At 36.2% G+C, this 13,935-nt stretch overlaps 1 protein-coding gene across 1 annotated transcript in view; it reads right to left on the bottom strand.

The window, feature by feature from the left end:
• LOC308432317 (cationic trypsin-3) overlaps positions 1 to 253 on the bottom strand; it is a gene marked incomplete at both ends in the record, with an annotated part of 281,074 nt that extends 280,821 nt beyond the window's left edge. Inside the window, one exon of the mRNA XM_080932097.1 lies at positions 214 to 253. Within this exon, the coding sequence (XP_080788223.1) occupies positions 214 to 253 (40 nt within the window). The remainder of the gene's footprint in view (positions 1 to 213) is intronic.
• Positions 254 to 13,935: the final 13,682 nt, after the last annotated feature.

The raw sequence follows: 13,935 nt of genomic DNA, 5'->3' as shown, positions 1-13,935 counted from the left end.
ATTTCTTTTCTAGACGTTCTGTGTACATTATACTTAAGAGTGGAAGGGTTAATAAATTAGGCTTACAGAAAAACCTTAAAGATTGGAAGCAGAGCTCCTGCTGAGAAAAGAGGACATTAGAGTAAAGATGAGGTGAAAAAAAGATGCTTGATAGTGGGGTTCACGCCTTCTAGGAAAAGAAAGAGTAGGACCTGGCCTAGGCATGGAACTCACCAGCAACTCCCTCAAGCACCAGAAGCAGGAGTGCACTCATTTTGACAGAATGTAGTCAACAATAGTGGGAAGCCTACCTTTATACCCCAAATGTAGGGAGAAGAAGGAACTAATGGGAGGCTTCCACTGCTTCTACACAAACACACCTGTGGTTTTTCTTCTTGCAGAGTCTTATATCACTATGCTCTGTTTGTCTACTCTGTGACTGGGAGAGGTACATGTGATAACAAAACTTTCCACCATATTGGAGATATTAATAGCAGTTGATTCTTGGAAAGAGGCTTTACAAAACAGTGGAAACATAGACTCTCTCTCTCTCTCTCTCTCTCTCTCTCTCTCTCTCTCTCTCTCTCTGTATATATATATGAGTTGGAGCCTTTTTAGACTGATATAAAAATGTTATGGGGTAGAGAATAGGCATCTTCATTATATATATATATATATATATATATATATATATATATATATATATATATTCTAATATTATGGAATATTTATTTACTAACTTTAAGAAAGACCTGGTATTCATACATGTTGAAGGACATGAAGGACATGAGAACCTATAATCCCACATGAAGAAATTTTATGTTTGGATCTAATAACTATGAGATGATTATGATTTGTATCTATTGAATAATTTATCATATAGAAAAAGCATATTCATGTGATACATTTACACAACAGAGTACTACTCAGCTATGAAAAACAATGATTTCATTAAATTCTTGGGCAAATGAATAGAACTATAAAAATCATCCTGAGTGAGGTAACCCGATCACACACACACACACACACACACCCATAAATGGAGGGACCCATGGCTCCAGCTGCATATGTAGCAAGGGATAGCCTTGTTGGGCATCAATGGGAGAAGTCTTTGGTTTTGCCAAGGCTGAATGCTCAGGTGTAAGGGAATGTCAGGTCAGGGAGGCAGGAGAAGGTGGGAGGGTTGGTTTGGAAGCACCCTTATAGAAGCAGGGAGAGGGTAATTATGATAGGGGGTGATAAAGGGGAAACTTGGAAAGGGATATTTGAAAAATGAATAAAATATACCTAACAAAAATTTTAAAAAAGAACTAGCTTATTCAAGGGCATTGGACATTAGAAATAAAGTATTTAAAAACATGACAAAGGGAGAAATAGACTCTGTATGCACTCTAGTTTTTTACTTGGCTCTCCTTTCTAACAAGGTTCTTACAATAAAAGTTTTTTGAAGTGTGAAGAATGAGGTTTGAGTAGGAGTCTCCTATATATGTTCCAGAGATACACCAATACCACATTTTCCTCGTTCCTCTTGGTAATAACCTTTGACCCACATTTTCATGCTTTTATGAGTCCATTTTTGTGGTTCTGTTAGCAATCTGCATTTAAGATCCCCTTCTTTCAACACAGTTTGAGATACAAGTCTATTGTCTATAAAAGATGTAAGGAAGAACTTCAACAATACTCAGTCTGATTTCTGTTCACAGAATTGCCTTCAGTAGAGAGAGTACTTGTATTAACAAAGAGTCATCATAAATAAATACAAAAATATAGGAAGGTTCTGATATTCTATATTTTAGTGACATTATTATATAAACTTAATTCAGAGAAAGCATTCCTGTAAAAAAAAATCTGTGAATAAGTTTTATCAAAGGCACTGTGTCCCAGCATGGAAATTTATTGAGACATCACCTGCTTAGAGGGAGTGTATTAAAAATGATGTGTGAGGTTCTATCTAAAGTTACAAGCTAACTTGAGAAAAACTCTTACAGAGTCTACTTACTTTTTTTAGTTATCCTGATCTCAGTGTTGTGGAGAAACAAGAACTAGCAGAGCATTTGACTGAGTTCTCTCAAATTAAAAAAATTAACAAATGTGATAGTGATGTGACCAAAGAGAAAAATCCTGAGTTCAGAATCTAGTAATTGGTTTTGACATGCCAGTCATGGAGAATTATGAGGGAAACAGACCCCAGAATGTATTTGGGATCGTACCCATGTAAGGCCTACTAATGTCTTCTGTACCCATCTCTGGTATGACTGGCAGAGTTACACAATAAGTTTGGTACTCACAACCTTCCATCTATACCCAAATCTCATTACGAGGTTAGGTCTAAGTGGGGTAATGCATTCTTTTAAATGTCTAACAGCTTTTCAAGACATTTAACATAAGAGGCATACAGTACATAGATCATGTGTGGAGCCTCACTTTCCCTTCAAAAACTGGTGTGTGGCGAGTATAAAAAATGAATTATTGCTAATTAATAAAGAACTAGAATTCAGATGGCTTCTTTCCTTTTGTATTCTTTCTTTTTTGTCTGTTCATTTTCTTTTTCTTCTTTTTTTTCCTTTTCTCCCAAGAACCTATCTAAAATTGGCACATTTGGATGTGGAAACTCTTGTGAAATGTGAGATTTGCCACAGGTGGCATCTAAAATGTTAAGCAAGCAATAGGTCCCTAGGAAAAAAGTTAAACATCTGACTCCTCCTACCATTTTTTTTATTGGTAGAACTTGAAGACCAAATTGATAATTAACTTGGTGCTGTGTCTCAGAACGTTGCCTCATCATGACCTATCACCCACTTCAGGCATGCTTAACACAGAGTTGCTCATAGCCAGCTGACAGGTTTTGGATTTTAAATAGTAAGCAAATTAATTCAATATAGTTTACATGCAACTGTTTGTTTAATTTTTATTATTATTTTATTTATATTGCAAGTATTGTCCCTCTTCCTGCTCCCCTCATTATGGACCACCCATCTATCCACCTACACATTGTCTCTAAGAGGGTACCCCACCACCACTGACCTACCTGCTCCTACCGCACTCCTCTAGCATCCCCCATCTCTGGGGCATCAAACCTCCACAGGATCAAGCACATCAACTGCCACTGAAGCCAGCTAAGGCATTCCTCTTGTACATATGTCATGGAGGCCACAGACCACCCATGAAAGCTCTCGGTTTGGTGGCTTAGTCCCTGGAAGCTCTGTGAAGTCCCATTAGTTGGTATTGCTGTCCTCTTATGGGACTGCAATCTTTTTCAGTTCCTTAAGACCTTATCCTAACTTTTATATATGGGTCCTCAGGCTCGGTCCAATGGATGGCTGTATTTGCATCAGTTTCAGTCAGGTGCTAGCAGAGCCCCTCAAAGGATAGAGTCCAGCCATGTTAAGTTCCCGTCTGCAAGTACATCTTAGCATCAGCAGTAATGTGTCTAAATTAATCCCAAGGCTATGAGGTCTCTGGATGGCCTTTCCTTCTGTCTCTGCTCCAGATTTTGTCCCTCCAATTTTTTTTTTAAACAGAAACAATTCTGGTTCAAAATTCATGAGATGGGTGGATGACCCCATTGTTCAACTGGGGATCATATCTCTTCGTGAAGAGATGGTCTCTTTAGGTTGTATATGACCACTCTTGGGTATTTTGGCTAATACCATCCCCCATTGTATTCTGGGAATCTCCCACATGCCCTTTGTGTCTGTGACTTTATAGTGGTTCCTCACTCCACAATACTGAATATTTAATTTGTTCTCCAGGCCCTCTGGGCTTCTCATTTCCCCCCTTTTAAATGAGATTGAAGCATCCACACTTGGACCTTCTTTATTGTTAGTCTTCATACGATCTGTGACTTGGATCTTGGTTATTCTGAAATTTTTTTTATTAATATCCACTTATCAGTGAGTACATACCATGAATGTCCTTTGGATCTAGGTTACCTCACTCAGGGTGATATTTTCTAGGTCCATCCATTTGCCTGAGAAATTCAAGATGCCTTGGTTATTTTTAATACTTGAGTAGTATTCCACTGTATAAATGTACCACAGTACCTGTACTCATTTCTCTTTTGAGGCATCTGCATTTTGGCCTTCCTTCTTTTTGAGCTTCATAATGTCTGTGAATTGTTTCTTGGGTATCAGGTATTCAGAGATTTCTGGGGCTAGTACCTGTTTATTAGTGAGAACATACCACGTTCATTCTTTTGTGAGTGGGTTACCTCACTTAGGATGATAGTCTCTAGTTCCATTCATTTGCCTAAGAATTTCATAAAGTCATAGTTTCTAGTAGGGGAGCAGTACTCCATTGTGTAAATATACCACAATTTTTGTATCCATTCATCTACTGAAGGACATCTGGGTTCTTTCCAGCTTCTGGCTATTATAAATAAGGCTGCTATAAACATGGTGAAGCAAGGATCCTTGTTATATGTTGGAGCATCTTTGGGGTATATGCCCAGAAGTGGAATAGCTGGGTTTTCAGGTAGTACTATGTCTAATTTTCTGAGGAATCGCCAGACTGATTTCGAGAGTAGTTGTACCAGATTACAACCCCACCAACAGTGGAGGAGTATTCATATATCTCCACATCCTTGCCAGCATCTGCTTTCATCTGAGTTTTTTATCTTAACCATTCTCACTGGTGTTAGGTTGAACTTGAGAGGCTTTTGATGATTGTGTATATTTCTTTTGATATTATGGGACTGTTTAGGTTTATCTGATTTTGTTTTAACTTTGGTACCCGGTATCTGTCTAGAAAACTGTCCATTTTCTCTAGATTTTTCAGGTTTTTTTTTTTTTTTTGAGTATAAGCTTTTGTTGTAGAATATGATGACTTTTTGAATTTTTTTAGTTTCCATTGTTAGGTCTCCAATTTCACTTCTGACTTTGTTAATTTGTATACTGTGTTTCTTCTCATTAGTCTTGCTAGAGATTTATCATTGTTGCTGATTTTTCAAAGAAACAGCTTCTGGTTTGTTGATTCTTTGTATAGTACTTTTTGTTTCTCTTTGGTTGATTTCAGCTCTAAGATTGTTTAGTTCCTGGTGTTTTCTCCTCTTGGGTTTATCTGTTTCTTTTTGTTCTAGAGCTTTCATCTGTGTGTCACGTTGTTAGTGTATGCTCTCTCCAGGTTCTTTTTGGAGGTGCTCAGAGCTATGAGTTTTCCTCTTAGCACTGCTTTCATTGTATTTAATAAGTTTAGGTATGTTGTGCCTTCATTTTCATGAAATTTTAAAAAGTATTTGATTTCTTTCTTTATTTCTTCTTTATCCAAATCATCATTGAGTAGAACATTGTTTAGCTTCCATGTGTATGTAGGCTTTTTGTTGTTTTTGTTGTTATTGAAGAACAGACTTAGTCCACGGTGATCTAATAGAATGCATGGGAGCATTTTGATGTTCTTGTATCTGTTGAAGCCTGTTTTGTGACTGACTATATGGTCAATTTTGGAGTAGGTGCCATAAGGTGCTGAGAAGAAAGTATTTATTTATTTATTTATTTATTTATTTATTTATTTATTTATTTATTTATAATGAAATACTCTATAGATGTCTGTTAACCATTTAGTTTCCATTTGGTTCACAACATTTGTTAGTTTTACTATGTCTCTGTTCAGATGTGTCCATTGATGAGAGTGGGATGTTGAAGTCTTCTACTATTATTGTGTGTGGCCCAATATATGCTTGAGCTTTAGTAGGATTTCTTTTATGAATATGGGTGCTCTTGACTTTGGAGCATATATGTTTAGGATTGAGAATTCATCCTGATAGATTTTCCCTGTAATGAGTAAAAAGTGTCCTTTCTTATATTTTTTGATGACTTTAGGTTGAAAATCTATTTTATTCAATATTAAGATGGTTATTCCAGCTTGCTTCTTGGGACCATTTGCTTGGAAACTTTTTTCCCAACCTTTTACTCTAAGGTAGTGCCTATCTTTGTTGCAGAGATGATTTTCCTGTATGCAGCAAGATGCTGGGTCTGTTTACATAACCAGTCTCATAGTCTATGTCTTTTTATTACGGAATTGAGTCCATTGATGTTAAGAGATGTTAAGGAATAATGACTGTTGTTTTCTGTTATTTATGTTGTTAGAGGTAGAATTATGTTTTTGTTCTATTTTGGATCTGGGTTAGCTCACTCAGGGTGATACTTTTAGTTCCATTGATGAGCAAAATTCATGATGTTCTTGTTTTAAATAGCTGAATGGTAGTCCATTGTGTAAATGAACTATATTTTTTATGTTCAATCTTTGATTGACAGGCATTTGGGTTGTTTACAGCTTCTGGCTATTACAAATAAAGCTGCTATGAAAATAGTGGAGCATATGTCCTTGTGATATAATGGAGCATCTTTGGGGTGTATGCACAGGAGTAGCATATCTGGGTCTTTAGACATAACTGTTTCCGAGGAACCACCAGATTTATTTCCAAAGTGGTTGTTCCAGTTTTACTCCTTCAGTTCATTGTATATTTTGAATATTAATCCTCTGTGAAATATAGGGTTAGTGAAAAAACCTTTACTCAATCTGTAGGATGCTGATTTGTCCTATTGATTGTGTCCTTTGCCTGATAGAAGCTTTTTAGAATCATTAAGTCTCATTTGTCTATTGTTGATCTTAAAACCTGATGGACTGATGATCTGTTCAGGTAATATTCCCATTTGCCAATGAATTCAAGGCTATTTCCCACTTTCTCTTCTATTTGATTCAGTGTATCTGGCTTTATGTGGGGGTACTTGATCCACTAGGATTTGAGCTTTGTACAAGTTGATAAATATGGATCAATTTGGATTCTTTTACAAACAGATTTCCAATTAGTCTAGTACCATTGAAGATACTATCTTTTTCTGTATGGTTTTGGATTCTTTCTCAAAGATCAAGTGTTCATGAGCTTATTTGTGGATTTAGGTCTATTCAATTAATTGACCTGTTTGTCTCTGTACTAAAACCATGTGTTTTTTTTATCACTATTGGTTTTTAGTAGAACTTTAGGTCAGGAATGGTGATTCCCCTAGAAGTTCTTTTATTGTTGAGAATTGTTTTCGCTATCCTGAATTTTTGTTATTCCATATGAAGTTGAAAAGTGCTTTTTCCATCACTGTGAAGAATTGAGTTGGGGTTTTGTTTAGAAATGGCATTGAATCTGTAGATTGTTCCAACTTTGACTACTATATTGACTAAAGAGGGAGAGGGTGTGCAACATTTTCCTGTCCTTGATTTTACTGAGATTGTTTTAATATTCTCTGCATTTAATTTGATGTTGGCTCTTGGTTTATAGTATATTTCTTTGAACTTGCTTATGTATGAATTCCTGATTGCTCCAAGTTTTTTAACATGAAGAGGTGTTGAATTTTGTTTTATTGTTTTTCTATATTTTTCTTTCTTTTTGCTTTTATTATTTTGTCAATTCCAGACATGAATTTGGTTATATATTAGCATGCAATCTTTTAAGATGTTATTTCTTCTTTTTCTTTTAGAGCTATCAGGTAAGCAGATAAGCTACTAATGGGAGATATCTCCCCATTTTATGTAGGCATTCAAAGTCATGAACATTTTAGAACTGGAAAGTACTTTAAATGTGACAAAAGCCATGTGAGTTCAATAAACTTCCACCTTTCCTACTATATACACCTCAAAGAAATTCCACTACTGAGCAGCATTCTTGGAGCAATGTGCAATTTAAGATCCAGGAAGAGAAAGTCCTTCAACCCATGGATGACACCTTTTACTTAATGTTGCAAGATATAGGCTACTATCAGGGAAATTGACATTCTTTTTGGTTTTGTTCTTCTTTGACAACAATTGCCAGAAGGAAAATAGGTGTGTAGTTTGCCCCATTGAGGATTCTGGTTTGATTTTTAGTATTGTATTTAGCTGCCAACTGAACATATACATATACATATACAAAATAATTTCCATATCTTCCTATGGACTTGTGGCACTACGCCAATTGAAGATAATTTCTCTGTTGAAATAGAACCCATCCATATCAGTTCTTTCTGAATTCCACACACAAAACTTATTGTAGAAAGTGAAACTATTTGAAAAGTCTGAAAACCTGACAGACTTGGCAGTATACAGAACTTCCACTTAGGAGTGAACCCGGGAGCAAATATATGAGAAACAGCACAGCAACATTGAGTGACTGTTTAGGGATGTGAAGCTCTCTCAGGCATGCCAGTAATAGGCCAACAACATGTGCTGTAAATGACTTGTTAGCATTTTCTGCAGTTTCTTCTGATTCAAATTTCTCTAGCCATCAGTTACATTTTTATCTCAGACCAAATTGCTACAATTTTGTCTAAGTTCCACACATGTTAGTGGAAAGCTCCAAAAATACCACTACTTCATGGTATGCAAACATGTTCTATCCTCCCGTGTACATTTTCCTGTACCTGTACTTGGAGGAGAGTAAAGTATCTGGTAGGGAGGATAGTCCTGTTGAGTTTTATAAACAGATACAAATTGAAACGCAATTAAGTACAGATCTTCTATGACTGGTATGTGACATAATAAAATGGAAGTTGAGTCTTAGGGATGATTTAACTAAAGAAAAATCAGGAACTTGATAATAAAATTCAAAACTGACCAAGCATAGCATTATGCCCGTTCTGCATATATTTTCCCATTTCTAAGAGTGCCTCACTCTTTTTCAGAAGTCAGGTTTAGCGTTGCTCAAATTCTGCTTTTCAAAATGAATATAGATTTCCAACAGAGGTTGTTTGACCCAGAATACAGCGTAGTTGTTTTTAACATAAACAGGCAGGGCAACATTGATAAGTACTATGATCATGCAGACAGTATAGTTTGTGTACTCTCAAGGTTCATTGATATGACACTGGTACAAGAGTCAAATATCTTGAAACTTAAGAAATTGATGTTATTCATGCACTGATCCACTCCAATAAAAGACATTTTATTCTCAAACCCCATGTGTTCTCCAGCACACACATCTAAAATCTACGGCCTGATAGCAGGTTTTCTAATAACATAAAAACACATTTATATCTGGACATCTTGCTTCAGTTGGAATCTAATATAAGCTCAAAATTCTGATAAAAATTGGCAACTTCCAGATTAGTAAGAGCTCCAGAAATACCTAACTTTATATATTTTTAAATAAATAGAATATAAATTTAAAATTTGAATTTTATATCAGCACTAAAGATGCATTCAGATATACCCGACTGTCCTCAACCTTCTAATTGTCTTTATTCTGCATCAAATAAAAATGTATTTATAGTATATTCAAGGATGAAACCTAGGAGAATAGACGTCCCATGCTATACTAAAATTTTCCATTTGTAACATCCATTATGCCCTGGAGAGTTGATAATGCATGCTTCGTATCTCTTGTTTTCTCCTTGAGTGGCTCTCTTTATTCTAACCTAATCTTAAACCTATATTAAAACATCTTTAATCAAAATCTATACTGACAGCTTATACGCACTACTGACTATTAGTCATTGTTGAATAAGCACAATTCCCACTCCCCTTTTCTCAGAACCCTCCTCACACTGAGGTTAGCATTTGCCTAACTTTGAGAAACTTGTGCATCTTTTGAAACTGTTTTCTAAGTCTTTGTATAGAGCTTCTATTTCTATGCCTAACATCATCTATATTTGATCTTTACATAGAATATTTTATGAAATTTTACATTTTATTTAACTTTTGTCCTTATTGTGTTTTTTTATAATTTCTTCACTTTTCTTTTAAACCCAGATGTCTGTCCTCTCTTTGATCCATTTTGTTAGTGAGATTTTTGTAGAGCTTTGTATATAGCTTATGCTACTTTTCCTTTTCAAAATTTCAGATTGAATTTTCTATCTTTTTTTAATCAATTCTGATTTTATTATTTTACAACCCTTTCTTCCTTTTCTTCAACTGTTTGCATTCTTACTCAGATAAGTATACTAATCTATACTTTTCTCAGCACCATCTGTATGGAAAACTATTTTCCCTAAAGTGTCTGTTTGGGGCATCTTGTTAAGATCTGGTAGCTGCACCTATGTGGCTTTCTTGGTGCTGTAATATTTCTGTTAAAATAACTGTATATAGAAATTTGGATGGGTACTGTAATGTTGCTTGCTTTTTATATTCTGCTTATAATTATATTGTCTGTTCAAGGTTGATATTGACTTCAGTTTGGTTTCATCAAGTTCTATGAAAAATAACATTAGAAATTTGATGCATATGTGTCATCTATGAAATGTATTTTCTTTAAACTATTAAATACTCTATTCCTAATGAAAAAGAAATTTTATGCTGATTAAACTATCATATACATAACATTTCTGTTGGAATCTTTAATGTTTAATTGATATATGATCATATCACCTACAAAAATTAATAATTATTTTTGAGATTATAATCACAAAATTTTTTCTTTTTATTTCCTTAAAATTTATGCCCTCTTCCTTAATTGTTATTATATGCATATATGTAATGTGGATATACAAAAATATGTACATGTATGCATATTCATGAATGCAATCTACTCCACTTGTATAAAGTTATTTGTATATATGTTTTCAGGGCTAAATATTTGGCACTGAAAAATGAAGAGATCTGCTTGTTATCTTTCTTCTTGGGAAACACTACCTTTATCGCTTCTAAATTTCCTCAGCTGCACATAGTTATTTGTATAGGCCTGAATCCTGATGAGTGTTTTCTCATCTATTTTGGCAGCTCCATTTGGGGTTCAACTCATACTTGGGCAGTTTTGAATGAAACATTATAGTTGTAGCTTCTAACAACACTAGAAGAGATAATCTCACCACCAACGTACTAATCCTTTGGACCTAAAATCTTTCCATGCACTCTTCTGCAATGTTCTTTGAGTCTTAGGTATGAGACTATTTAATAGATATATCCACCTGTACTGAGCTCCACAACTCTGCATTTAGATTGGCTGTATTTTAGTGTAGTGGTTACTTTCTAGGGCAAAAACAATGTTTTTCTTGATGAGAGATGAAGACTTTACTTGCCTGTGACTGTAAGAAAAAAAATTATTCTTAAACTGCATATTACTACTAGAGAGACATAAGAAATACTCTATAGCAATATGGTGGGAGATAAACTCCATTTTTATAAGAAGTCTAAAAATAACATCTCTACATTTTTTCTCAAGCAGCTACTGGTAACAGTTACTTTCTTTCAGATATATAAATTTTTCATATTTGAAAATGAGGTAAGAATGTCTGTTATATGCCTTGTGTTTGTGAATGTGTGTGTGTGTGTGTGTGTGAGAGAGAGAGAGAGAGAGAGAGAGAGAGAGAGAGAGAGAGAGAGAGAGAGAGAAAGAGAGAGAGAGAGAGGGAACAAATATGGAACAAAATTAATGCAACCAGAATGCCCTTGTCAGAGCATGCCAGCCTAGGATATGATTATCAGGTTAAACCCTTGAAAACTAGTTGTATATTCTTTAAAAAGCAATTCCATTCTTTAAAGCTCACTTGATCATTAATAAAAAGTAGAATGAGAGAATAAGTACAAAGTTCATTTAAAAACTATAATCTACAGCATTAAATATACACAACCCAATTAATTCCTATTTACAAGATCAAAATACAATAATTTGACAATGTGGATCACTGAGTGGGGATTAGGAAAATGTTTTACATAAGAATACAAGGAATCTGTATATTAGAATGAATAGTACTAGAAATAGCACAGGCATTCACATGGAGAGTAAATGGCTGATTCATAGAATCTACCATACTCACTTCAGTCTAGAGTATAAAGCACTGGTTCTAATCTACAGCAGTCTTCTTAGCTTATGATTGCTAATATCATGGTGAAAGATGATCTCATATGATTAATATGAGCACAAAACATTCTATAGTTAAAATTCAAGCTTTAGTTATAAAATGATCTTGTGTTGTGCCCTTCTAAGTTTCTTTACAGAAAAAGACAGAGTGAGAAGGATCAATCTGATAATCCTTATGAATAAAATAGTTTCATATACTATTGAGGATAATTTATATCTGGCTAGTATATGCCAGAATGCAGGAATACTAGAACAAATATCTGACCTTTTCCTCTAAATCAACAGTCTTATAAACACTTCACAGCAAGTAAATAAAACAGAACTGACTTGCTTTGGGTGGGAGTTCTGGCTCTTTCACTGAGATAAGTGGCAGAAGTTACTGGGCTGAGCTGATGGCAATATAAATTCAAAGTAAGAGATACCAGAGACCTACTGATAGCCATACCAAAGATGGCATGAAATGATGCCCACAGATCTTCTTGCTGCCTTACTACTTAAGTGAGTCATGAACACACAGAAACCTGCATGCCACTAAGTCATATAGTAAACCTGCATGCCACAAAGTTATATAGTACAGATGTGGGAAGACAGCAGAGGCCATGGGTTATGATAGCAGGTGAGCTGATCTTGCCCCTTGCTAACTGCAGCACTCAGAAGAGAGGTACATCACCTGGGCATCAAAGTAGAAGTAGATCTGGTAGGGGGCACAGATGACTAGCAAGATGTGCGTGAGATCAGAAGAACTGGACCTGCCATTTCTCCTATATCTAATATGAGATAGAGTATATGAGTTCATAGTGCCTTTTCTCTTAACACACTATGACATGGGGTAGCCCAGGTAAGTGGCCCCAAGAACATAAAGCAAATATGTTCTCATCCCTTATTAGGTGGAGAGTGGAACCTATAGCTTACCTGGGTATTACAGTGTAGCTTGCCTTGCTGGCCAAGACATAGGTGGGCCATCCAGAAGTCTGAATGAGCTGGACAGTCAGCCATCCCCAAATCTACATCAGCTGTGAACTGTCAGAACTCATGGAAGACAGGTCCTGCTGATCCAAATCAGCAGGATCTCCATGACACAGAGCAGCAACAATATAACTAGAGGTCCTGATTATCATTCAATATTGATGATGTCACAGAAGTCAGAGACCTGCAACAAGACCAATGACACATTGCATTGAGCATTTGCAATAGAAGATATATGAGCAGTGGTACGTTTTGGGACAAACTATGGCTCACTACAGCTTCCACTAAAAGACATTTTGTAGAGAGCCATTTGTGCTGCACCCAAACATGGCACTGGCTTCCGTCAAGGACTCAGCAAACAGAGCTGTTGCCCAGCCAAGAGACTTAGAACGCATGCACCACATACTTCACAGCCCGCTCTCGGGTATGCTGATGAGTTACTGGAGGGCGCACCAATCAGGTAGCGACACGAGTCTCCTGGGCATATATAAGCAGTGCATTTCTCTCCCACGGGGGATCCCCTGCTCAGAGTATTGTACAATAAAGGTTGTTCGCAGAAGAATCCTGTTGTTGCACACCTTTTCCTGCCGGCGGGACGTGGGGCATGGGACAACATTTTAGTCTTTATTTTGTTTTCTTTATTCAGTTTGTTTGTTTGGGTTTATTTTGTGGTGGAGGTTGCAAAAGCAAAAGATATGAGAGGACAGGGAGAACAGTGGGACAGGGCAGCACACTGGAGCTGGCTTTGCAGGCATAGGTGTGGGTGAGCCAGTGCTGAAGTCATAAAAGCAGGAGAGCTGGCCCTGTCCTGGCAGCCTCAGGTAGCCTATCCAGAGCAGTGCTAGAGAGCTCACCTTGGTAGAGCAGACAATAGAAAGGCTACAGACTGAGCAGTTCAGCTACCACTGAGACCCAGATCCAGGATTGGAAATATCCCAACACAAAATCTACATCACCTGTGAACTAAATATTGGAGTTTGTGAAAGGGCCAATACTGTTCATGCAAAGCTGTAGGATGGCCATGACACAGGCAAACAACAAGATAATTAGTAGAAGTCCCATTGAGGACCCAATATTGAAGGTTTCACAGAATCCAGACACTTTGAAAGAGACAAACAACTCGTTGTGTTGAATATTTTCAAGTAAAGATATGTAAACAGATGGGTAATTTTGGGATACAATATGACAAACAATACCTTCCACTAAAAATGTTTCACAACATGTTTAGATTT

This window comes from Micromys minutus (genome assembly GCF_963924665.1).
Source record: "Micromys minutus genome assembly, chromosome: 18".
NCBI classification, from domain to species: Eukaryota; Metazoa; Chordata; class Mammalia; order Rodentia; family Muridae; genus Micromys; species Micromys minutus.
The sequence above is the reverse complement of the archived record's forward strand: the minus strand, read 5'-3'. Positions and strand labels throughout refer to the sequence as shown.